Source organism: Pituophis catenifer, unplaced genomic scaffold (genome assembly GCF_029215685.1).
Source record: "Pituophis catenifer annectens isolate HBS135680 unplaced genomic scaffold, rPitCat1.0.hap2 SCAF_6, whole genome shotgun sequence".
NCBI lineage: Eukaryota > Metazoa > Chordata > Lepidosauria > Squamata > Colubridae > Pituophis > Pituophis catenifer.
The window spans coordinates 82,871,392-82,898,339 of record NW_027256886.1 but is presented as its reverse complement, the minus strand read 5'-3'; the positions used below and the strand labels follow the sequence as shown (position 1 = coordinate 82,898,339).

At 41.6% G+C, this 26,948-nt stretch overlaps 2 protein-coding genes across 6 annotated transcripts in view; one reads left to right on the top strand and one right to left on the bottom strand.

Moving 5' to 3' along the window:
* The window catches only part of NFKB2 (nuclear factor kappa B subunit 2), a 43,758-nt gene extending 37,456 nt beyond the window's left edge, over nt 1-6,302 (top strand). For all 5 annotated transcript variants that reach the window (XM_070945232.1, XM_070945233.1, XM_070945230.1 and 2 more), the window contains 6 exons: nt 2,139-2,241; nt 3,352-3,584; nt 4,208-4,286; nt 4,520-4,692; nt 4,771-4,882; nt 4,967-6,302. In XM_070945232.1, the coding sequence (XP_070801333.1) occupies nt 2,139-2,241; nt 3,352-3,584; nt 4,208-4,286; nt 4,520-4,692; nt 4,771-4,882; nt 4,967-5,103 (837 nt within the window). In that variant the 3' untranslated portion in view covers nt 5,104-6,302. The remainder of the gene's footprint in view (nt 1-2,138; nt 2,242-3,351; nt 3,585-4,207; nt 4,287-4,519; nt 4,693-4,770; nt 4,883-4,966) is intronic.
* A 6,268-nt stretch (nt 6,303-12,570) lies between these two features.
* PSD (pleckstrin and Sec7 domain containing) overlaps nt 12,571-26,948 on the bottom strand; it is a 70,644-nt gene continuing 56,266 nt past the window's right edge. The window contains exons 11-16 of the mRNA XM_070945099.1: nt 24,654-24,832; nt 20,621-20,691; nt 15,891-16,048; nt 14,454-14,598; nt 14,066-14,209; nt 12,571-12,768 (exon numbers count right to left, since the gene is read on the bottom strand). Coding sequence (XP_070801200.1) covers nt 12,571-12,768; nt 14,066-14,209; nt 14,454-14,598; nt 15,891-16,048; nt 20,621-20,691; nt 24,654-24,832 — 895 coding nt within the window. The remainder of the gene's footprint in view (nt 12,769-14,065; nt 14,210-14,453; nt 14,599-15,890; nt 16,049-20,620; nt 20,692-24,653; nt 24,833-26,948) is intronic.

Sequence of the window (26,948 nt, the reverse complement as noted above, 5' to 3'; positions counted from 1 at the left end):
TGTCTGACTCGAATGCCAGCTGCACAGGCTGCTGGCGCAGCACCACACCAGCCTCTTCGCTGTCGGATTCAGCTACTAGCTGCACAGGCCGCTGACGGGCCACAACAGCAGAATGCAGCAGACAAGGAGCCTGGCAAGGACAGGGAGCCATCAGTCAGCTGCTCTAGATCGTCTGGCTGCTCTAGGTCATGATTCGCAACCCATGGCCACGTGCTTTCCCTAGGACGGGGGTCAGGAACCCGCAACTCTGGAGCCGCATGTGGCTCTTTCTTTCATCCCTCTGCTGCGGCTCCTTGTTGCCAGTTGGCTCCAATATTGATAGGGCTTTTGATTAGGACAGGTAGAGGAAAAACAACACCACGCTAGGAGGAGACTCTATGGTGGGGGAACTGGACTTCCAGTTGGCTCCAGAATTGAACGGGGGGCTTCCAGTTAGGACCCTTGTGGCTCTTTGCGTGTTTAAGGTTGCCGACCCCTGCCCTAGGAGGTGACAGCCCCTTTCAAATCAGCAAGGTCTGGTTTTACAAGACCATGGTGGGCCAACAGATGGAAGCAGCAAGCTGCATCCCTGGCAGACAGACCAGGCATGTACACAGGAATTCACAGTGGGCTGTGACTGCTAAAGTGGAGCAGGCTCACCAGGAGCCCAGTGGTTGGGATGATGGTAGTAGTGAGAAGAGCCCTTTTCACCAAAGAAGAGGAGGAAGATGACAAAGATCGCCTTGGGTGGTGCATGGGATAGCAGAGGTGAGTGGCTGAGTACAGGGCAGAAAAAAAAGGCAATGACGGAGTGAAGATAAGTGGGGTAATTGAAGTGGTGGAGGCAAGTGTGACAGGAACAGAGTCATTTGGTTGAGTTGGGCGGCTATAGAAATTGAATAAATTTGAAAAAGGTTCCAAAAAAAACATTGCCAAGAAAATTAGAGGGACTAGTCTATGTGCATCCCTCCCAAGCTCTGTTTTCACTGGCAGAGGGTTACAGGAGGCTGTCCCAGCCAAAAACAGAGCTCGGGAGCCCGTTTTTGCTGGCAGAGTGCTCTGGCCACTAATGGTGCCCCTGACATGAGTGACGTTGAGCTGGCCACGCCCACCCTGGCCACACATCCCCTGCCCCTCCGTGTTCAAACACAACCCTGATGTGGCCCCTACTCTAGGTTTTCTAATTAAAAGTGTACATAGTGTTTGTTTCTTGATCCTTGTAGAGCTGATGTTAGTAAAGGATAAAAGCTAAATATATGCAGATGATAAAATTAATAAAACATTAAAAAAAAATACAAGGGTGTATTAAATAGAAAAGTGCTTCCATTTTGCCATCCTGATTCCATTCCCTTCATAAAACTTTTATTCAGTTCTGACCTAAGACTGTTTTACCAATTTGTCTGACTTTTGCTACTTGCTGAAGTTTGCTCAGTTAATGAGGATGGAAACCAATGTAGTGAACAATTTTTTGAAATTTATGTATAATTATAATAATACACACTAAACATAATTGGCCTTGCAGTAGGTTTCTTAGTTGTGACATTTGTATTTGTTAACGTATTTATTATTTTGGCTTCATTCAGTATTGCAATTATTAAAAAGAGATAAAGGAAATAAGCTGGCATCTGTGAGATAAGCTGTTAACTATTAATTAGCATATCCTTTTCCCGTCTGCTACCCTCTAGTTAGGTTTTATTATTAGTGTCTGTTATTTATTGCTGGCTGAAAGTAGTGAAATCTGAAATCCTAGTTGGAAATGGTAAGACATTCTGAGAGTAGAAATTGTATGTTCAAGACATGGGTTGTACATACAACCCAGGGGTGCTATTCAGCAGGTTCTGACAGGTTCTGGAGAACCGGTAGCAGAAATTTTGAGTAGTTTGGAGAACTGGCAAATACCACCTCTGGCTGGCCCCAGAGTGGGGTGGGAATGGGGATTTTGCAATATCCTTCTCCTGCCACACCCACCAAGCCACACCACACCCACCAAGCCATGCCCACAGAACCAGTAGTAAAAAAAAAATTGAATTCCACCACTGATACAACCCATACAATAGGCTGCATCTACTTTGAATCTTGGAATCTAAATCCTTTTGCACAGATAGGAACGATTGTCTTTTATCTTTCACTCACTCTCTATCCTTTTTTTTCTTTCCAAGCTGGGAGCTGATGTAAACGCTCAGACGTCTGCTGGGAATACACCCCTTCACTTGGCAGCAGGATTGGGTTCTCCAATTCTTACAAAGATGCTAATCAGTGCAGGTAAGGCATTTCTTCCATACATCCTGAGTAATTTCGTTTCCTCTGAGAAATAGGGGGTTTGGTGGGAGAAAGGGAACGGAACACCTCTTCTTCAACTTTTTGCTTTGCTGCAGTAGTGGAATTCAATTTTTTTTTTACTACTGGTTCTGTGGGCATGGCTTGGTGGGCGTGGCAGGGGAAGGATACTGCAAAATCTCCATTCCCTCTCCACTCAAGCCTGAGGTGGTATTTGCCGGTTCTCCGAACTACTCAAAATTTCCGGTTCTCCAGAACAAGTCAGAACCTGCTGAATAGCATCTCTGATTTCTGTGTTAAACAGTATTCACGTTTTGAAAGCAGGAATTACTGAAAGTTTAAATTTCACATTCTGATACTTTTGTTTCTTGCTATTAGTTTCCACCTTACCGCATCAATCTCCTCTCTTAAACACCCATGTTATAGTTTATTTAATTATATTGTCCCAAACGTGTTGAAATATAAATGAAAGACAGGATAATAGCGCTGCCTTGATACCGTGTTTCCCCGAAAATAAGACCTTGTCTTATATTTTTTTTTGAACCCCGAAATAAGCGCTTGGCCTTATTTTCAGGGAGGTCTTATTATTTTGGGGCGCGTGGAGGAAACCAGAGGAAATGATGTGGGCTGGTTGCGCATGCGTTTAAATATTTTCGGGGAGGGCTTATTTTAGCACATGCGCTTAAAAGCCCAATTGGGCTTATTATCAGGGGATGTCTTATTTTCGGGGAAACAGAGTAGTTATGGCTGCTGTAGTTCACAACACTTAGGGAAAGTCATCTATCTCTGTAGGATATACTACCATGCCTGAACTTATGACCATTGCAATACCCATGTAGTGACATGAAAAAAAATGGACTATTGATTCTTCTTTTTTCAAAAGAAGATGGAATCAAGAATGTATGCTAGACATAGGAGATAAAAAATTGGTTTCAGCAACGTTGACAGTATTGGCCTTTTAAATGATAATCCTCATAGCTGAGGTTTGTCATAATTAGATCTTTCATCTGTAGTTTTGCTTAAAAGCAGGTAAAGTATTCATAATTTTTGCTCCATTTCAGCAATGTTCTGACTGCTCTGCATTTCCTTTCCCAGGAGCAGATGTTTTATGTGAAAACGATGAGCCCATTTTAGATTCTTCATCCCAACCAAACAGTGACATTGAGCTGGATGAAGAGGACTGGGTGACCGAACTGGAAGAGACTGATGGGGAACTGATGAAGCAAGGCCTGGATTATATTCCTGTGTTGGAGAGTGAGCAGTCCAAAACGCGTGAAACAAATCAGGGTCGGGGACATACCCCACTTGATTTGACTTGTAGCCAGAAGGTAGGTAATGGCTGAAGTTGTTCAGTTGATTGTTGGAGCAGTGAAGTAATTCAGTTACTACTCACATCTGTTAAGAACTTCTGATTTGCTTAATGCACTGTAAGCCGCCCTGAGTCTCCGGAGAAGGGCGGCATATAAATCAAATTAAAAAAAAAAAAAAAATTTGCTCTCCATGTGTTTTTTACATCACATTTATGGTGAAATGGGCCCATATATACTGTTACAGTTCCCCCATGAAAGATATGTCTCCTTTTAACAAGTGTTGCCTTACTAAAAGGTAACTAGTAGCAGAGGTGGGTTTCAGCAGGTTCTGATCAGTTTTGGAGGACCAGAAGCGGAAATTTTGAATAGTTCGGAGAACCGATAAATACCACCTCTGGCTGGCCCCACTCCCATCTATTCTCTGCCTCCCGAATCCCAGCTGATCGGGAGGAAATGGGGATTTTGCAGTATCCTTCCCCTGGAGTGGGGAGGGAATGGAGATTTTACAGTATCTTTCCCCTGCCATGCCCACCAAGCCATGCCATGCCCACCAAGCCACACCCACAGAACCAGTAGTAAAACAATTTGAAACCCACCACTTTCTAGTAGGAATATTTCAGATCCAGTTTTTTTCTTTGTAGGTAAGAGAGATACTACTACAAGCTTTAAAACAGGATGCTGGAAAGACACAGACTGGTATTTCTTTTGCGCCTAACCAAGGTAGGTAAATCTGGCAGACTCCCTCTACAAACTAACTTGCTGGACTTGATATGTGCCAAGTTATTTTGGGTACCTAACTTGCTTCTGACTATGGAGAGGGCACTATGCTATTTTGGACATATCCCCCTGCATAGAAATGCAGGGTAAGACTAGCAGTATTTCTGATTTTTTATTTATTTATTTTTGGAAATAAGTAACTCTCATTCTTCACCTCCCATCTCTCTTTGTGTCAGGGAACATCTTACTTTTGAATAACGATGTTCTTCAGAGACTAGAGACACTCTTAAACCAGGGCTGCCAAGGGGCAAATTGGACAGAATTGGCCAAGAAATTAGGTCTCTGCAGTTTAGTAGAGATGTACAAAGACACCGTTTCCCCCAGCAGAAGACTCCTACTCAGCTATGAGGTCAGTCATCCTTCTCTTCATACATTCCCACGGTCATCCCATTCTTGAGTTTCCCTTTAATTTCTTGATTTTTCTCAGATTGCTGGTGGCAGCCTTGAAGGTCTGTTGGAAGCGCTTGGCTCCATGGGATTGACGGAAGGTGTGAGTTTACTGCAGAGATTAGAGACTTTTGACAAGCTACAAAGCACAGGTAAAACAATACAGAGTATACAAGGAAGGCTGCAAGTGAATGGCGAAATTAAAAGATAGTGATCACCTTTTCTCTCTACCGCAGAGCTGAAGGAAGACAGCGCTTATGGTAGTCAATCAGTGGAAGCGGAATCTGCAGCTTTATCTGGGAAACTGCAACCTGCCCCATTGCTGGAGCCACCTTCTTCCTTGCCTCACAACCAGCAGGAGCAAGTCCACTGACACAAGATGTTCACCAGGAGAAAATTAGTATTTATCGGTTGCTTACGCAGGTGCCTCCCAAAGAGTCCAGGATACTGTCAACAGTGACAGTACAGTCACTGTACAGTCTGGGTCATCCCCATTTTTCACGGCCGGTCTGCTGCCTAGATCAGCCAAAGCCCCATAAATGTGGAGAAATGGGGTTGTGTAGTCCAATATCAAGCTCTGATTCCAAGCCTGCTCACATTGTAGAATGTTTTAACTATGGTTCCCTTTCATCTTATAGTGTGGATTTGTTTGACAATGAAAGCTGCCTGGGGGTGGGGGTGGGGGCAAAATTAGATTTCAGTGATCCATGCAGATTGGGATATTATAAATTAGTTTAACCATTCTCTTGACTACAGTTTTAATAACTATTAGGACATGCCACTGTTCATGAGAATGCTTTTATCAGCAGTTTCTATACACCCTGCCAAGTTTTTTGGTCCCACTTAACTGCTTCCTTTTACATTCCTTATTCAAAGAAGTCTTGCAGAACGTGTTTGATGAGGGGATAACTCAGTTTACTATTTATTGATGATTTAGGCTGCCCTGAGTTGTGTGCCAAGTAGGTAGCTATATAAATCGATTACATAAAATAAACTTGTTTTTATAGCGTTTCAATGATGCTAAGTTTCCCAATAAGAATAAACTCACTATCTTTGCTTATTGAAGCTCAGTTTGAAATAACTATTTTTAATTCTAAATCTCTTCTGGCATATGAATCTCCTCTGTTCAGAAAATTATAAATTTCACGGCCAAGAAAAAAAAAAAAAAGCAAAATTGCGTAAGATCTCTTTTCTTGTTGCTCCAGGAGGTTTCCTTTAGCCGCGTTTTGATCTGGGAAAGGAAAAGGTACCGAGAGCAAGATGTTGCAGCAATAATAACACTCTGCCAGAATGAACAGTTTTAACATTTAAAAAGTTTTAGTCAAAAGTAGATCATGTATTGGCTTTGTAATGTAGATCTGCAAAACTTCCTCATATCTGTGTGCCTTTAAAATGTGGCTGAAATGAACATAAGATTGTAGAATAGTGAAGGTGAATGCTGGTTTCTTGTATTAATAACATTGTGTGACTAATTAACATGTAAAGTCAGATTAAATGTATGAAAATAATTGTACGTTACTTTGCATGCAGAATCAGAGATTTCCTGTGCTGAATAAAAAATTTTCTACCTCTCTTGCTTCATGTATTTTTTCACCCTTCACCAAAATGTTTCAGCTTGGCTGTGACATAGAAAATCCTTTTTCCTCACATTAGTTTTAACTATATTGCTTCAGTGGGCAGTTTTCTACCAGTAATTTGTTACCTTCCTTTACCTTTATTCCTTGTAAAGTCAATATAAACCTTTTAAAAAGAAGCATCTTCCCTCTTCATTTTCTCTGTAGTGACTTTTTTAATTTCCAATCTAGCAATCAAATCTTTATTTGGTTATAGAGCAGAAATCACATTTAATTAAAATAAAATAGAAGTTTGTGTGTATACACACACACAGTACTGTGTAAAAAGTGTTAGGCAGTTGTGCAAAAATGCTGTAAAGGAAGCTTTTTGAAATAGAAGTGTTAATAGTTTATTTCTAACAATTAAAATGGAAAATAAATAACGAGAGAAATCCTAATCAAATCAATATTTGGGGTGAAGACCCTTTGCCTTCAAAACAGCATCAATTCATCTAGTTACACTTGCACACAGTTTTTGAAGAAACTCAGTAAGGTTCCTTCAAAGTTGTTCCACCAACCTCCACCATGCTTCACTATTGCGGACACTCATTATACCGCTCTCCAGCCCTTCGGCAAATAAACTGCCTTCTGCTATAACCAAATATTTCAAATTTTGACTCATCAGTCCAAAGCACCTGCTGCCATTTTTCTGCATCCCAGTTCCTATGCTTTCATGCATTATTGAGTCGCTTAGCCTTGTTTTCATGTAGTAGGTATGACTTTGGGCACAATTCTTCCATGAAGACTATTATGGGCAGACATCTTTGGACAGTAGATAGGTGTACCTGGTTTCTGATGGTTCTGTGCTATGGCACTGCTGGAAATCATCTAATGTTGAAGTAAGCATGATGTGTCTGTCATATGCTGCATTAAGTTTCTTTGGCCGACCACTGAGTCTACAGTCCTCAACATTGCCCGTTTCTTTGTACTGCTTCAAAAGCGCTTAAACAGCACATCTTGAAAACAGTCTGCTTTGAAATCTTCCTGGGAGAGACCTTGCTGATGCAGTATAACTCTCTTTTGTTCCTGTGCTAAGTTTTGCCATGGTGTATGATGTGAATTGATGGTGTTTTGAAGGCAAAGGCACACCAAATATTGATTTGGAATTCCCTTTTTATTCATTTACTTTCTATTTTATTGATTGATTAAACTATTTCTATTTCTGAAAACGTTCTTAGTTTATAGAATTTTTGCACAATTGCCTAACACTTGTACAGTACTTTCTCCCTCTGTGTATTCAGAAATGTCTAAAAATATTTACTGTAAAATGGGTTAGAGCAGAGGGGTCAAACTCAAGGCCTGGGGGCCGGATCCGCCCCACATAGTGCTTAGATCTGGCCTGTGGGGCTGCCCTGGAAACAGTGAAGGACTGACACACGGTGCCTCTGCCAGGAAAAACGGAGCTCGGGAGGGCTCCGTGTGGCCCTCCCAACCTCTTTTTTTGCTGACAGAGGGTTGCAGGTGGCTGTTGCATGCCACCACAGGCTCCCCTGACACGAGTGAAGTCGAGCTGGCCAAGGTCAAACAACCCTGATGTGGCCCTCAATGAATTGAGTTTGACACCCCTGCGTTAAGAGTTAATCCTATGGCATAAAGTACAGACTACCGAGCAGTACTTCACAGTAGAATGAGCCAGACAGGTCCAATAATAGCATTTTAAGATAAAATGAATTATAATGGCTATGTATTTAGTAAAAAATGGAAATAACTTCTGGCATGCTCCTGCATGGAGGGGACAATAGAGCATAACATGTTCTGTCAATGCAATCATTCTACCACTGCATGGGCATAGTCTTTGTTGGAAGGGAATATTTTTGTAACTTCTTTCAGTTAATAACTGTTGAAAGGGCATTGAATCTGGCTAAAGAGAAGGCCCTTCTGAATTTTGGGATCATTTACGCACCTTCCGCCGTGCCCTCAAGACCTTTTTATTCCAACAGGCTGGCCTGGCCTAACCTCCCTTTTTAATTGTAAATTTTAAATTTGTCTAAAACTTTAGGGGTGTTTTAATCTGTTCCGGGCCAAATTTATTTAATTAGGTTTTTATACTGTTTTTAAATTTTGTAATCTCGTGTTTTATCTCTTGGCAAGAGTCCTTCGGGAGTAGGGCGGTATATAATTAATAATAATAATAATAATAATAATAATAATAATAATAATAATAAAAATCATTATGTGACTGAGCTATGTGGCTGCTTGGAGAGGGTATGCAGAGCAGCTCAATATGGGTGTTTCTTGAGCCACTGACTGAAAAGTTGGCTTGCAACTGATCAGTTGGAGCACATTCATAGTCCATCAAGATGATGGTCATAAGAGCCAGAGAGCTGCAGTTTGGCTTGTATTACCTGGCTCCAGAAGGTGTTAATCATCATTAGAGAGGCCAGACTAACTGGAAAGAAAAAGGTCTTAAAGCCAGTGGCAGAAGTTGTGAATCCAGGCAGATGTTTCAATTTTGAGGCAGCCAGCTTCACAGTGAAGGACTATTACAAATGCAGGGAGGTGCTTGAAATTTGTTTCTCAGAAATTTGGATTTCTTTCCAAGGGAAGGAATGACTTGTAGGGGCCCAACTGAGCTCCAAAACAGAGCTGTACTTGAATCTTAGCTGAGAAGAGTTTAATTGCTGCAGGTACATATGCTAGTATACTTTAGAAAAGTAAAAGGATTGTAAAAACCTGGTTTTTGTCATTTAATATGACATAGTAAGTATGAGATTTGCATTTTCCTATAGCTTGGAGACTAGATTGGAAGATAATCCCCCAGATAGTTGAAGACTTGCTTTATTACAGGGGTCTGCAATCATAAACACTCAAAGAGCCATTTGGACGTTTTCCACAGAAAAGACCGGGAGCCACAAAACATTGGTGGGTGTGGCCAACTCAACATCACCCACCCACTCCCACCCAATCATATGACTTTCCCTGCCTCCCTCTTTCCCCTCCTTTTCCCTCCCCCTTTTCCATCTTTCTTCCCACCCCTTTTCTTTCCCACCTCTTCCCTTTCCCTCCCTTTTTCTTTCCTCCCTTTCTGTGTCTCTTTTCCCCTGTGTCCCTCCCTCTTTCCCCCTCTTTCTGTCTTCCACCCCCCCCCCCCTTTCCTCTGCATAGGTGGAAAGGAACCCCTGAACTGGTGATGGGTGGTAGGAATCTGACATCTGGAGGCTAATGAGCCCAGGAGCAGCTCGCCAAAGATCAGCCGAAGACCATCACAACACTGGCGGCTTTGCAGGAAAAGCAACTGACATCTGGGAGGCAAGAGCAAATCGACAATGCTCTGCGTCGTAATTGGCTCCAGAAGGGGGGGCACCCATCTCCCCATTATGAAGTGCGCTAAATTTCACTGTGCAGTGAGCAGGCCATGGAGGCAGCAATAGCAAATGCACCATGACAAAGGCGGAATGCTGTTTCAGCAAGTGTGGGGCACTTTGCTCCCACACTAAGGCTCTGGCCATCGCCACCGCGTAACAGCTCTTTCATCCCTCTGCTGCAACAGGGTGCCAGGGAGCCACAGCAGAGGGATGAAAGAACCACATGCGGCTCTGGAGCCACGGGTTGCCGACACCCGACTTAGAACAATTGATACTGTTTTAAAGGCAAAGAGTGTTCACACCAAATATTGATTTGATTTGGACTTCTGTTCATTTACTTTCCATTTTGTTAATTGTTAAAAATAAACTATATACACATACATTCATACTGCAGATTGTCAGACATGAACTACTCACTCGATGTAAGACTCGGGACAACAATCTTAGCTTGCCACGTAGAGAACTTTGGCATGCTTTAAGGAGACTTCCCTCCACTTAATGTTCCACAAGGAGTTAGATCACAATGAGTACTGTGGCGAGTTCACCCATTTCAGAATCTTGTCGCATTTGCTTTCTTACTTTGATTTTCTTAAAATACCTCATTCACTTGCTTGATGCCTGAAGTGTTAACTTTTTATAGAATCATAGGGCTTGAAAGCATTTTGGAAGTCTACTAGTCCAACCCCCTGCCCAAGAGGTTTTATTGCATCCCAGACAAATAGTTGTCTAATCTTTTCTTGAAAACCTCCAGCAATGGAGCAGCCACAACTTATGTCCATCAAATAACTGCCCTGTACCAGTCTTAAGGATTCTACTATAGGTTCCCATATAGAAATCTGTAAGGTCTTTTCTTACAGATTTCTTCTTTAAACAGGGGCAGCCTTATCCCAGTCAATCATCTCTAATAATTACTGCCACATGAGCCAGCAGGTATAGTATTTGAAAAACAACTTTACACAAGTTCTATCTCTTATGTAGGATATGCATAGACCATGAATCTGGGGCTGGTTACCTGAGCATTCACACAAATTGCCCTCCTTTCCCTCATACTTTTAATTTCACGATAATTTGGTAGAGGCAAGAATCATGTACAGGAATACCTGTAGGAGATAATGGCTGCCCTCAACACCACCATTAAATCCTTTGGCATTACAAGGCTCCAAATGACACTTTTGTGTAAATGACAGAGCTACGTGTGTGAATGCAGAACTGATCAGAGTTACAAGTAAACAATCAGACCTTTTTATTCGGTGTAAAACATGTAATTCCTGGGTTACATTGCTGGTACCTTGACAAGGAATGGGAGTTCTTTTTCTAGGAACCGCCCCATTTTGGGGCGTTATTAAGGTGTTTTTTTCTTAATGGCCATTTTAGAGTAAGTGCTTTTGTGCATCTGCATAAGCCAACATCTAAGACAGGCTTCTCTCTAACATCTGAAAGTTTTTTGAGAAAAATATGGTGCTTTCCACTCATTTATATTGAGGTGGTCAGTTATCTGTGTTTGAATCAGGCAACTGAAGCTGTGGATCCTGATTTATGGCATTCACAATAACACATTCTTTATCCTGTTTCTGTAATACAGAAAGAGTTTGAAGGAGAACTGTAGATGTTTGAGCTGGTTTACTTCAGTAACTGAAGAAGAAACTGTACAATTGTTGTTTTTTACAGTCCGCATAGAACAGAAGAAATCTGACGTATTTTGAGATCCAGTATTGGTTCTGTGGAAGTGGTCTTTGTCTCTCAGGTATTACCCTGCAATATTCCACTATATAGGGAGTTATATCACATCTCCAGAATTTAATGTGGTTTATAGTCTGCCCCAATTATCAGCTTGGTCCTTTTATCTTTCACTGCATACATCGTTGTCATCAAGCTTTGAGTCATGTCTTAAAGCCTTTTGAGATTATAAATTAAGGGACCAGGTTATCTATACAGGTGTTATGACCATACTACCTATGCAACCAATTGTTTAAGAGTTGGGAATGTTCCTGGACATCTGGAATCCCCCCCCCAATCTCTCTGAATATGCCCCCACCAGGCTCAGGCAATAGACTGGCCAGTTTTTCTACTACATAATCAATAGATTTTGTTCTGGTCACTCAAATTCATAAATTACTTGCAGAATCTAATTAGGCCTAAAACCAGCAGGCCCACTACCGTGTTCTGCTATGGGACAGGACAATGGGAAACAGCCACTATCCCTGATTTTACCTGTTAATGATCGTTCCTTTTGAAGCATATGCAACCTCTGCCCAGTTTTGTAAGAGGTGAACAACTATCAAGATAAGTCATGATCCAACTTGTGCTGATGAGTAAATAACTGAGCCACTCCAAGAGAGCTGCTGGTGGTAAAAGAATTGGGATTCCAGGAAGAAGTTGCTCTCCTGCAGGCTGACAGTGCTGCATTGTTATCTGCAAAGGAGATGAAGAACCTCTGCCCCCAACACTCTTATGTAAAAATATTACTGAACGTAATTGTCTGTCTTATGCATGCCAAAATTACCTTTTCTACTCCAGTGTGATTTAGCATTATCCGGTACTAAAAACTGTAAAATATATCACAAAAATTGTAAGAAAAGGAAGGGAAGTAGTCTCCGTTCTTTCACTTTCCTATTCTTGGTTTTGCAAGAGATAGAAAAAGTTGGTACAGTGAAGCACTGATTAAGAATGCAGATCTGTTACTTAACCGTGGAGTTTAGTACTTTCAGCCATAAGCTATAGTCTGATTACTGGGAAGGCCGTATAATGTAGGACTGTAGTCATATCTTTCCACTGGTGAAGTTGATACAGAATTAGGCCCATTTATAATGTCTTCCCTTCCCTCCTGACCATGAGCAATGACAATTTGCAAATTTCTAGGACAGGAATGCCATTTTCTTTGCCAAGAGCGATCATCTATCATCTTTGTTGTTTACTAGTAGCTTACTGATTGTTGCATTTTATCTTGGAACCTGTGGCAGCTGGCTCCTGGTTTAGGGGAAGGCTGGACTGGGACTCCTTGAAGCTGTCTTCTGAGTTACCCACTGTAACAAACAGGGTGGCTTCCAAAGCTGCCAGATCCTCAGAGCCAGTCTTCAACTTGGTGCGCATTAGTGTAGCATAAATGCCATAGCGTAATTTCTGCAGAAAGCAAAAAGTAACAGGTTTGGTGCCTCACTTGGCTGATGTGTTAATAACAGCTATGGACTAAAGAAAAGGCAAGGAGTATCACATAAGTAATCTGAATAAGATGACCTTATGTTTATGTTCTAGGGGTAACATGGGCATTGGAGGTAACATCGTGGCTTCTGGATGTTTTGGATTACAACTACCACAATGTCTCACATCTGACCATGCTGATTTCAGATTATGGGAACTAAAATCCAAAATATCCGGAGGATACAGATTCACTCATAAATGTGTTGCTTTAAATCTTAAAATCTTATTTTATTCCCATTAAATCAACAAAAGGGTTACCGTGTTTCCCCAAAAATAAGACTCAGACTTATTTTCTTTTGGGCCCCAAAATAAGTACCCGGGCTTATTTTCGGGGATCATGCGCGCACAGGAAGTGGCAACCGCACGGAAGTCGACTGCAGCAGGAGGTAGAGGGAGGCACACACCGCCATTAGGTGGGGTGAGAGAACTAGAGAATGATCTAATCCAAATTCTCTGTGTGTGTTGTGTGTGTGTGTCTAAGAAAAAGAGAGAGAGAGCGCACACCGCCGCCAGCCCTGGTATAACTCTCCAAGGTTGGATAGGATCTCTCTCACACAAACACATACACACAAACATACACACAGAAGTTGGATGAGATCACTCTCTTGCTCTCTGTCTGCCTGTGGTGGCAGTAGCAGCGCTTCAGTGCCTGGCTGGCAGGGCACTTCTCACTTGACTGCTTTCCCTCTTTCTTCTCTCCGCTCCTCCTTCTCCTTCAGACAAAAGCTGTGCTTTTCGTCTGTCCATGGCAGCACAGTGCCTGGGATTTAAGTTTGACAACAGGGGGGCTTGGGGGATGCTCAATCCCCATTCGTGGCATGGCGGAGAAGGCGGAAGGCAATCCCCCTACCAGACCAGGCGAGCCTGGCAGGGCTGGGGTGTGAAACTGAGTGGCGCCCAAAGCAGCTGAAAGTGTAGTGTGCAAGCCCTGGAAGATTGTGGGAAGTGCATGCTTAGAAGCAACGATTAACGAGAATTGCAGGCAACGCTGTCCCTTTAAACTACCGTATCTTCCATGGTTTGAATAACACACTTCAGCATTCACCAACTGTTTCTTCAAATATCTTTGGCTTCAGCAAATTACTGTTGGTGGCCTTAGATCAGTCCTGATGGAAGGGCTGCTAAATGAAAACATTTTCCCTACCAATCTTCTGCTACCATCTCCAACATTGCTTTGCAAATTCTGTTTGGATCTCGCTCTTTATCACTTTCTACTTACTTCAAATATCAGATATTCCTCTTTCTGCTTCAGTTCCTCATACTCCTTGCCTTTCATCTTCTTCTCAGGAAGGGAGGAACGATGCTCCAAGAGTTCTGCTGCCATGGCTTTAAATTTGATTTCATGACTCTTCAGTTGCTCTTCCTATGAAAGAATGGGAAAAAAGCTGCTTGATCTCTATTGTAGGACCTCCTACCATGTTTCCCTGAAAATAAGCCTATCCCGAAAATAAGCCCTGGCCTGATTTTTAAATGTTGCTCTCATCTGGGCTTTTTTTTTTTTTTTTTTTTTTTTTTTGCGCATTAGAACGTATCTTAACCCCATTCAATTTTCTTTCAGAATAATACTAAAATCACTAAAGAATGAAGACTAAAGATGACCCACTTACCTGTGATAGTCTTGTGGAAGAACTGGGCAGTAACGGGCGAGTGAATTTTTTTTGAGATCCAATGGCAGCTGGAAATGGTGGTGCGGAAAACATGGCTGCTACCACATTAATCCGTGTGATCCAGGAATGCATTTGTTCTGCGTTCCTGGAGTAAGATGTAAAAGAGATTTATTTATTTATTTATTTAATAAAATTTCTATGCCGCCTTATTTCCGAGGCCTCAGGGCGGCTCACAACAATAAAACAACCAGTTAAAAATATAAAATACATAATATATAATTTTTATTAAACCCCCCCAAATCTAAAAACCCTCTCAGTCCAGATATCATTCTCTAAATCATATCATGGGCCAAAACAGCTTGCCAAAATTGTTTCTTTCAAAAAATAACTTGTTCTCATAACTGTACACAAAAGAAATCCCCATTTCTCTGTAGAAACCCATAAAACAATCCCAACCTCTTGAAGGCTGTATGTTTAACCATAAAATTTAGAAATGTTTAAAATGATACTAAGCCAGGGATGTCAAACTGGATTTCTTCAAGAGCTGGATCAGTATTGTAGTTCTCCTCCATGGGCCAGCAAGGAGGGGCAGAGGAAGATGGGACGGATGCCTCCTACAGCACCCTGCTGGCCAAAGCAAGACATTGGGGTGGGGGGGGGTGGCCCCCCCGCCTTGTTTTGGCCTGAATGGCCTCCTGCACCACTTTACCGCCCAAAACGGGGCGTGGGGGTATGTGGTTCCCCTGCACCTCGTTTTCGCCCTCCATGGCCTCCTGCATACTCTGCCAGCTGAAAGTGGACCAAAAATGGGGTGCCCGAGTGGCCTGTGTTCTGCTGGCAGAGGCACTGCAGCCGGTCCTTTGATATTTCCAGGCCGCCCCCACGGGCCGGATTTAAGCACCCTACAGGCCGGATCTGACACCTCTGTACTAAGCAAAGGGGAAGAACCAAAGCCCAAATCCACACATATGTAAGAGGTGGCAAAATAATGTATTTTATGCTAATATGCTGCTTACCATATAGGGTTTTTTGGCTACTGTTGCAGTGATGTAGGGAAAATGGTAACATTCCAAATGGCCCTTAGTCTGAATGTGAAGCTTTCTATAGTTTTTAAAACCTGGAATTTTAAGGAATATACCAGAGATGCAGTGCTGCTTCTTTAAAATCTTTTTCTTTGTTAGGAACAGTCAGAAAGCAAAGGATGTAATAGGGAAGGCTGCATTCAGTGATAGACAAAGCTTAGCTGTGTTTTTTTTTCTGATATTACCTATTGTAATTTGCCTAAGCAAAAACAGATCCTTCTAATAATGTAATAAGTAAAATTTCTAATTGCACTTCTAGAACTTTCCTTCTAATAAATAAAATTGATCTGCTGATAAATCAACCCCCCTCCCTCATTAGAGGCATCTAATTTACATTCTGTGCCCTCCTGCTTACTGGGCTTGGAAGAGGAAGACTCTCCAGTCAGCTGTCCTGAGGTAGAAAACGTTGGGTCTTTTGTTGTAATCTGATGCTTGGGTGGCCAGTGAATGATGGATGCTGATAGCATTTTTCAGATCTTCCTCGGCCAAGGCTTGGCCAGGTTTATATTCCTCCTGAAATACAGATATAGGATAGATATCTGTTATATTACTTTCCTTATTGATCCTGTTGTTGCTTTCTGTTATTTTCTATAAACTCCAGCGAGCCCGTTTACTGGCAAAATGTCAGCAATTCTCCACTCTTAAACTTCAGAAGGTAAAGAAGAAATTGTGCAAATCAAGCATATCATTTTAACCAGTGGTGATATTCAGCCGGTTCGGACCAGTTCGGGCTTTCCAGCCCACCTGCCCTGGCGCTATGCCTTCCTATTTAGCCACACTTTCTAAGCCACGCACATGTGTGCAAGCCGTGCGCATGCTCACATTTTTGGTGCGCGGCGAGCCGGTGGTAAAATTAAGTGAAACCCACCTCTTATTTTAACATATATCCTTTCTAAAAGGAAAAAAAAAAACATGCAGAAGTGGCCCTCATCCTACAGTGGATAAGCAATAGTTAAAATGATGATGATATATCCTTATCCTGTCATTTCAAAGGTGTATATGCTTTTGTTCCTGATTTGTTTATCTTTTAAAATAAGATACAAATTCTAAAAATTGAAGAACTGTAAAGTCAAGCACTTAGTACACCTCGCTCTAGTGTTTATCCTTATCTTCCCAGCGATGGCACTGATTTGGGCAGTTGTATTGTTAATCCTCACTTACTGACCACTTATTCAGCATCCATTTGAAGTTACAAACGCACTGATGGAAGGAGATTTACAAATAGTTCTTGAAGTTGTGGACATTGCAATGTCCTGCGGTTACAAGTTCATGATTGGGACACATTTGGCAAGTAGTGTACATTTACAATTGTCATAGCCTCTTGTAGTCACATAATCGTCATTTGCAAGAAAGTCAATGGGAAAGACAGCAGGAAGTCATAGTCATGTAACATTGCAGTTCCCAGACTACAGTGTTTTGTTCAATGACCACAGTCTGAACTAATATAAGTCAGTTCCATTTTATTATAACGCTGCTTAGCAACAAAATTGCCAGTCCCAATTGTGTGGTCAGTGTCAGCCAGCCTGCTGCTTGCTGCCATGGAAATGGGGGGGAGGGGTCAGTGGAAAATTTTTCTTTGCAGTTTCACAACTATAGTCTGGGCTTTGCTTATCTCTCCAAGGTAATTTCTCCTAGCTTTGGTGCGCAGCAGTCAAGAGATGAAGCACTTGAATCAAAGACTTTCTCACATTTCCTGGCCTGGCTGGTGCTTGCCCTCTGCTTGCCTAGCTACCAGGGGGTTGGACTCTACGGTTTATTTCAATTTGCTGCTTCGCGCGCTTTTGTCTCAGATCTTGCCTGGAACTTGTTGCATTCAGTTCTCTCCTAGTAAAAGTACCTTTTCTCTGAATCTTTTCTTTCCTAGGAATTGGATGGAGTCAGCCCTGACAGTAAGGGAGGACTACCTAAATTGTAACATAGTCCTACAGTCAGCTGCAAGACCTTCTCATGCCTTTAAAGACAGCTGAAATGGATTATGGGTGATAACTGTTTAATTTGCAAAATGTCTCCAGAGTGACTAGTTGTTGCCCCGTATAGCTGCTTGCTAGGTCAGACAGCAGTGCTCAAATACTCATTGGTTTAAGCAGATATTTTGTATAAATTGGCGTTGCAAATAGAAAGGAGAGATCTAAGAGGGGGAAAGAACTATGGTATGTCAGTCTGCAAAATGAAAAATGATTATTGCTCTTATAGGTAAGATTTTTTAAATGTTATTTTGCAGTTGTGGAAGATGATTCCTTTGGGTCCAAGAAATTAGGACTGACTGTCCTAATCAAGTACATGAAAGAGCACAAACTCTGGCAGAAAAAAAATGTAAAATGACGATTTCTATATGTGTTTGGACTTTGAGCCAGACTACTATTGGCAACTGCCTGCATTAATCCCTCATTTTCTTGGCAAGTTTTTGGAAATGGCTTGCCTGAGGCTTGCCCAGTTCCTAGGACTGAGAGAGAATAACAGTCCAGCTGGCTTTGTGACTTAAAAGAGTCTATAACAGGGGTAGGTTCTACTTACCTTTACTACCAGTTCACAACGGGGCCATGCGCTTCTCGTGTCGGGGCGCCTCTTGATGTTACTCGTGTCGGGGCGTCTGTGGTGGCTTGAGCACTTTGCCCCAAACGGGCTCCTGAGCTCCGTTTTCGGCTGTGATGGGACTCCTGCAGAGCCTCTGACAGCAAAAACTGAGCTTGGGAGGGTCACATGCGGCCCTCCTGAGTTCCATTTTCGCTTGCAGAGACTCTGCGGGCCAATCCTTTGCTGTTCCCAGGATGTCCCCATGGGTCAGATCTAAGCACCCTGTCAGGTTCCTTATATATGTCAGTGCTGGGACGCTGACACACCCTACAGGTTGAATCCGGCCCATGGGTCTTGAGACACCCCTGGGCTACGAGAAAGACTAATCCAAAGTCATGTAATGAGCTTTTGTGGTTGATGGCAGACTTGAACCAGGCACTCTGTTACAGTCTTGAAGGACAATAAATAAAACATCACCAGTCTTGATGGCATCCAACAAAGGGTTCTAAAAACTCAGATGTGAAACTGAGCCTAGACAAAACATCTAATTTGTAATTCAAACTGGTCTCAGTGCCAGAGGACTTAAAAGTTTGTGTTGTTTAAGTAGGACCAGAATCAGTGGTGGGATTAAAATAATTTAACAACCGGTTCTCTGCCCTAATGACCGGTTGGGTGGGCGTGGCCATGGTGGGCTTGCCCAGGGGGTGTGACAGGCAGCCCTCGGCCTCCTGCGAGATCAAATGGGCAGGGGGGGGCGCACTGCCCCCCATGCCCCATTTTGGGCCTAGGAGGTCTCCCTGAAACCTGGGAGTAAAAACGGGCCACACCGCCCCCCTCGCCTCCTACACTTACCTGGGAGCCAAAATGGGGCACGTGGGGACTCCTGGAAGGGACAGGGCCAGCCAGCAATTTAACTACCGGTTCACCTGAACTGGCCCAAACCGGCTGAATCCCACCACTGGCCAGGGTCCAAAAAATCAAAGGCTGATCAGCCTAATAATTTGGACAAACTGATGAAAATGGCACCAGAGGTAATCAAATAAAGAATTAACCTGGTTGAAAGAAAATCACCATGGGTTCTGCAAAGATAAATCCTGCTGTACTCATCTAGAATTAGAGCGTATCCAGGAATAAGGAGGAATGTGATCCTGTTGACTCTGTATGCTTTGAATTTTTAATTACTTTGACAAAATTTCTGATCAAGCTGTTTTGAAGAAATTTTGCAGTCATAGCTAATTATGAGGATCTATCCTTTTATATTAATTGCTCGTAATTGCTATTCACTCAAAAAGTTAAATAGGAATAAATGCACAACTTTCTTAGTGGAGGGAAATAGTTGTCGAGTCCATCAATCACTGCATTGGCACTGGCGGTTTTTAACTTTTTTGTAAATGATTATTTTCAGCACCGAGTTTGGCAAGTTTGTAGAAGATGTAATTTGAGAGGATCACAAATGGTATTTTTAAGCTGGATAAGTTAGCCAAATATAAATGAGTACGTGTAAATGATGAACATGGGGCAAAAAGCTTAAATTTAAAAAAACTGATGTGGTCAGTGGAAAAAGACATTGAATCTATGTCAAATAATTGGCAACAGTTGTGAAAAGATAAATTGCATTCTAAAGAGCATTAGGAATGAAAATAAAAGTGCCATTGCATTAGTTTCCTTATACAAATTTGTTGTAAGTTCATGTGTGCATTTCTGGCTGCCACATTTGACAATTGATATAACTGAACTAAAAAAAAAAACACAGAAGGGAACAAGTAAGCATTTTCCTATTGAGAAAATGGAATTTAGGCTAGAAAAAGGGAACTCAGGAAAACACAATTTAAGTATCTAAAATCATGCATGGCATGGAGAAAGTTAAGTTTTTATCTCTATCTTTAGAACAGTATTCAGAGTCTAATGATTCAAAATAGTTAGAAAGAGATTTAGAAGAGACAAAATAACCACTTCTTCCCACAAACCATAATTAACCTGTGGAATTGCTACAAGAAATGGCAATAGTTAGCAACTTGGATAATTTTAAAATTAGGGCAGGACAGGTATATCAAGGGCAATTAGTTTTGAGCTTAAGTATTGTCACAGATTGATTCAGTAGACCCATTCTTAAGTCGAGGTTTGATATTAAAGAAGCAGGAAGTATGCTTCAAGAATTCTAAAAATTAAAATGCCACTAATGAAGATAGATTAAGTTCCTGGAATGCACAATTCACTGCTCATATCTTCCAAATCCGAGGGCTCTTGAACTGTGATATTCAGCCATATGTAATCAAATTATTGAAGAATGAACAAAATAAAGAATACAGAGAGGGAATGCATGCCAACATTTTAATAGGGACTTATTTCAGAGAATGTCAGTGGATTTCTCTACAGTGTGATTTGAATGGTGTTTTAATATCTTTATATATTTTTACACAGCAGAATTTCTTAAATACTGCAATGTATGAATATTTTAAGGAAGTTGGGTATATCATTTTCACATAATGGGCATACAGCTGAGATTCCATTCCTTATAATGTGGAAGTGTGTGTATACTTGTGAGAGACAGAATGAGCAAGCAAGAAATACCTTCTGTAGATACAAGATCATTCCCTTTAGTATCCCATGGAAAGTCTTCCATCCCCGTTTTCCTCTTGGAGCTGTCAAGCAAAAGAGAAAGTGGGTAAAATTTTACTTTGGCAAACATGATAAATTCTGCTGATACCTGAACTGTCTTTGTTGGTGCCAGGGAAAAATGTGTCTATACACTCTTATTGTATTTTAGGGCTATGACAGTTGCAAAATACAGTTGCTTAAGACTTTGTGCTTTGTGTTGGTAGAAGCAGGTAGAAGCAGATATGTAAAAAAAAAAAAAAACTGTGTATGAACCATATCCCAGATATGTTTGAAGGAAAGGAATTATCTCTTCCTCTATTTCCAGCCCATAAGTAGGAAAATGCTATCACTTGGCAGATGACACATATCCCTTTCCTTTTCACTTGGCAGATGACACATATCCCTTTCCAATTTCCATTTTTCCTTCTGCTGCTGACCCTGAAACTGTTGCTCTGGCTTAGGTTTTTATCTGCATTCAATACAAAATCAATCCTCTTCAATAAGGTTCCCCACAGATGCCTAGCCAATAAATAAATATTTTCCTGAATTCTTTTAACTTGAAAATTAGAATCTTTGATATGTTAACAATCTCAATGAGATTGGGAGATCAACATAATCTGAAAAGAAGCCACATCATTATATTGTATAATTGTAATGTAATGTTGTCCTTTTTATTGTTTTTATCAAATACATTTTTGTCTGTCATGTTCAGAATAATTTGGGAATAGCTTTGTAATATTAATTCCATGAATCTGCACAGCATGGTTTAGCTGTATGCTCTGTACCAAAATATGCATCCATTTCATATTCCTGCCCATGGAGGACTCAAAGTATATCTACACCAAGTGCAAACTGATTGGATTGCTGGAGGAGAAAGTAGAGGGTCTTGAGGCATGACCAGCCACTTTGAGACTCATCCATGAAAATGAGGAACTCCTGGTAAGGGCAGAAGTCTGTATCCAAACTGAACACACCAAGGAAAAAACAACCATCAGGAAAAATGATGGTACCATGTCAGAGGACAAAAAACCTGAGATGACTGTCCCTGATAAGCTGAACAATCGATTTCATATCCTTCTGCAGAAGAAAACATGCAGACATCTGGAGAAGAGTCTTCTTCAAGTGTTCCAGTGACAGGAAGAAAAATAGCTCAGACTGTCACAAAGAAGAGGAGTCCGCTAAGTTCCCCAAAGAAAAAAAGGAATGTGGTGGTAATTGGTGTCTCATTTCTCAGAAGAATAGAGTGATCAATTTGTAGACCAGACAATCTTTTAAGGGAGGTATGTTGTCTCCCAGATCCAAAGATCAAAGATGTGACTCTCAGAGAGGCTTACCAAAATAATCAAGCCCATCAATTATTATCCCTTCTCTCTTTTTATATTGGGATGAACGGTACGACAAAAAGTCTGAAAAAAAGTATCAAGGGACTATGTATACTAGGCAGGAAGACAAAAAAATTAGGAACAAAGGTGGTGTTTTCAACTGTACTTCTGATGGAAGATCAAGACCCAATGTGGGAACTAAGGATTTTAGAAGTAAACCACTGGCTCAAGGGATGGACAGGCTGCCTGCAAAATGGCCAGCACCTGTACTGTCTCTTTAAGACCTCTCCCTAGTCAGCCTAGCAATTGCTATCTATTATAGCTGAGGAGAGAAGCAGCTGGGAGTGGAGGTGTTGGTTGTTGGCGTGGGAGTGACAAGAAAGGTGGGTTGTGTTAGTTTGGAAAACTAAAGCAGCCTGCAGCAGCCTAAGGCAAATTTACTTTAGTGTTACTGTTCTAAAGAAATAGGGCTCACAAAGAATAGTGGAGAAATAAATTGTAGTAGAATAGGAGAAAAGTGCTATAGTAAAACTGTGAATATCAGTCTTTGAGTACTGGTGTGTTTGTGTTTTCTAGAGGCCAGGTGGGGTTGTGTTGTCTCTCTTGGAATTTTGGAGCCCACTAGCTTGGGTACACATAAAAGAACCCATGACAAAGTAAAGGGCCTGGGTACTTACGGGACTGCCTTCTGCCACCGATAGCCTCCCACCGGCCAGTACGCTCCCACAGAGAGGGACTCCTCAGGATGCCGTCAGCCAGGCAATGTCGGCTGGCGACCCCCAGGGGCAGCGCCTTCTCTGTGGCAGCACCCCCAGGGGGAGGGCCTTCTCTGTGGCAGCACCTGCCCTCTGGAACGACCTGCCCCCGGAGATATGTAGGATACCAGATCTCCGTGCTTTTCGCCATGCCCTCAAAACTTTTCTATTTCACCAAGCTGGGCTGGCGTAACCCCCACCCCCTTAGATATTTTAATTGTAACGGATTTTAGTTGGGAAGTTTTAAATCTGGGCCAAAATTTGTTTAATTCTTTTAATAATTTTAAATTTTGTATTGGATGTTTTTTATTCTTGGCTGTTCACCGTGAGTCCAGCAGGAGAAGGGCGGTATAAAAATTTAAATAAATAAATAAATAAATAAATAAATGTTAGCCATGGGATAGCCAAACAAATGACTATCCAGTTGTTATAGTTGTTAAGTGAATCACTGCAGTTGTTAGCTAGTTCCCTTAGTGGTTCACCTATGTTTAGCCTAACAAAGAGAAGGCTTGGGAGTGATATGATAGCTGTCTTCCAATACTCCATCTCAGGGAAGATGGAGATGATTTATTGTACTGAGGGCAGGGCAAGAAGCAATGGGTAGAAGCTTGTCAAAAGGAGATCCAACCTGTAATTAAGGAGGAATTGTGGAAACTATTAATCAATGGAACCGCTTGACTCTGGGAGTTGTGGGTGCTCCATTCATTGGAGGTTTTTAAGAAGAGATTGGTCAGTCATTTTTTTCTGGAATGGTATAGACCAGGGGCTCCTGCTTCAGCAGCAGACCCCTGAGTCCCTTCCAACTCTGTTATTCTGTATTCTGTAATAATACTACATGGCAGGAAGAATGCAATGGAGCACCCCAAGGTTGTGTCTTAGGCCCAGTATTCTTAAGCATCTTCATAAACAATTTAGATGATGGGATAGATAGGGAACTCATCAAATTTGCAGATGAAATTGGGGGGGGGGGGGGTGGTAGCCAACTTTAGAAGATGAGCCAGCAGTATCTTCTTCCTACCACAGTGCCTATGGAGAAATGCAAGGTAAAATTGTAGACTTGAAATGCAGATATCAACCATATTTGTGGAAAGAGAATGCCACAAACTGTCAGAAAAGCCATATTTCCAAATGGCAGGGAGACCTGTGGCTAAAATCAATGTAAAACACAGAATGGGGGCAGGGGTGAAATCCAGCAGGTTCTGACAGGTTCTGGAGAACCAGTAGCGAAAATTTTGAGCAATTCGGAAAACCGGTAGTGGAAATTTTGAGTAGTTCGGAGAACCGGCAAATACCACCTCTGGCTGGCCCCAGAGTGGGGTGGGAATGGAGATTTTGCCATATCCTTCCCCTGGAGTGGGGAGGGAATGGATATTTTGTAGTATCCTTCCCCTGCAATGCCCACCAAGCTACGCCCACAGAACCGGTAGTAAAAAAAATTGGATTTCACCACTGAATGGGGGTCTGATAAACGTATATTTTTCTGTCTCTCTCACTCTCTCCTCTTTTATCTTTATAACTTTCTCTCTCTCTCTCTCTCTCTCCCCCCCCCTTCTCTTTCCCCTGTCTGTGGATGCTGCCTGCATCTTCATCTTACATAGAATCCTGTTCATTGAGAAAGGGCTGATGTTCTTTTCTTGCATCATGATTTGCAATTAAAGAAAAAGGAGGTCAGTGGAGGCCAGGAGACCTTAGGTCCAGAACCACCATGGGGGGTGAAAAAGGAAGAAGTAAAAGGAATCCTGTCGTAAAGCAACTACAGGATTAAAAGTGGACCCTTGTAAAATAAGCCTCTCCCCTTCCTTACATCCCAAGTTGCATAATGGCATAGCATAAGAGGAATTATTATCCTTCTTGGAACTTCAGAGAGCACCCTCCCATGCCCTGCTGTTTCTCTCTCACTCACAAACATTCCACTACTCTCACACGTACTCTTTTTGCAATCTGGTTCAGCATGGCTCTTGCGCACCAGGAAACCATACTTGTACATGACAATGCTGGGATCCTGTGAGAAGTCCAGGAAGGGGTTGCTGCAGCTGCTGATGCATTTGATAGCCTTTGAGTTGGGGTCTGCCAATTCCGAAAGGGACTTTCGCAGCTCTTCTTCATCTCTAGAGGGGCAAAGAAGCATCAGAGATTCAACCTCCTCCAATTATTTGACATACGGTATATCCTATTCATTAATATATAGCCAAGGCTTTGACGTATTTGAGATTGAGAAGCACATATCTAAAAACCTGTTTAGTGCCGTGTCTTTAAAGGGACAGTCTTTTAAGGATTCCAAAGGCCCAGATCATCTCCAATTTTCTCAGTAATAGGGGAGATTGCTAGCGGTATTATATAGAAAAATGCCCTGAACAAAACAGGCAATTGATTTATTCAGTACAGAAAGCAGAATAGGCACCTGAGAATACTGCAATCTTGTCTGGACTTCATTCTGTAGAGGTTATGCACAGATACTTATTTTTAAACAACAAGAGGAAATAGCAATAGCACTTAGACTTATATACTGCTTTACAGTGTTTTACAGCCCTCTCTAAGGAGTTTACAGAGTTAGCATATTGCTCCCAAAATCTGGGTCCTCATTTTACCCAATTTGGAAGGATGAAAGGCTGAGTCAACCTTGAGCCTGGTGAGATTCTATCTGCCAAACTGCTGGCAGCCGGTGATCAGTAGAAGTAGCCTGCAGTACTGCATTCTAACCACTGCGCCACTCAATATTACCTTGATTATTACTTTTGTAGTACTAGGAATCATTTAGGCATCATACCATGATCATTCTTTAATGTAACATCAACAGAAAGGATGCAAGGATCCATACTTTCTATTCCGGGCCAGCTTTCTTTTAAAAGGATTAAAATATTATGAAATGATGGGTCTTTTACTGTTAAATAGAAGAAAAATTACAAACTAACCTGCTAGACTTTAATTATATAGTGAGTAAAAGAGGAAATTTGTTTCATTTTAAAGAATAAATTTATTATACTTGCTCAATTCTAATGCTAAGGGGAGAAGCTCCTCAACCTCAATATCACTTGAAATCCTATTAGTACATTTAAAATATACAGTTGAGCTAATAATGCTCTTATGAATATGAAGTGAAGTATTGCATATCACTCACACAAAAAGTAATGTCTCCCTCAAGCTGAGTTCTGCTACTTCATGGACACATACTGTACTTGTAGTTTCCTTAATAGATTACAAAACACACCAGCTAGGTCTACCTACTATCATCTGTGTACTACTAAAACTCTTTATTTCTGTAATGTTTAATTGAGCATTTTTTTAAAAGCAAGGTACTTCAAATGGTTTTACAATCCCTGCAGGTTTTCTTTCGCTAGTTGTTGCAGACTATAAGGGGGAAGTGCTTATTTCTGTTTCTGCCATTGAGCCAGCACTGTCTGAAGACATTTCCGTGGTCATGTGGCTGGGCATGATGTCATGGAGCATGAAGTCACAGAATGCTGTTACCTTCCTCTGAAGTGGTACCTATTTATCTATTCATTTTGCATGCTTTTGAACTGCTAGCTTGGCAGGAATTGAGGCAAAGATGGGAACTCACCCCATAGCGTGGTGCTCAGGTCTCGAACCTGACCTTTCGGCTTTCCAGCCGACAAAGACCAGCATCTTAAAAACTGAGCCACCGTGCTGCCTCAACAAGAAAATCTGGGACTCATGACTCCTATATAATTAAAATTTGGCAAATTTTATAAATCACAAGTAAGATTACGGTAGATTAGATTAACAGAGTTGGAAGGGACCTTGTACAGTAGTGACCAAAATTGTGGAAACCTTTTGGGAAAAGTGTATTTTCTAAAACTAGCTAATAACACCACTTTTTTTTGAAGTAGTACCATACAATTATATATCAATGGAAAGATAATTTAATCAAGAATGTAATGCAATAACTTTTATGAAGGATTTGCTATTAAAATAGCAGTTATAGTATAAAGAAGAAAAGTGAAACACGTAGAAAAAAACGAGATATACTAGACATACCCAATTCCAGCAACCGTTCTTTATATGTTTTAGCCTCCAGTCCCTTAATCACCTTTGATGCTTTTCTCTGCACTCTTTTTAGAGTCTTAACATCTTTTTTACATCGTGGCAACCAAAACTGAATGCAGTATTCCAAATGTGGCCTTACCAAGGCATTATAAAGTGGTATTAACACTTCACATGATCTTGATTCTATCCCTCTGCTCATGCAGCCTAGAACTGTGTTGG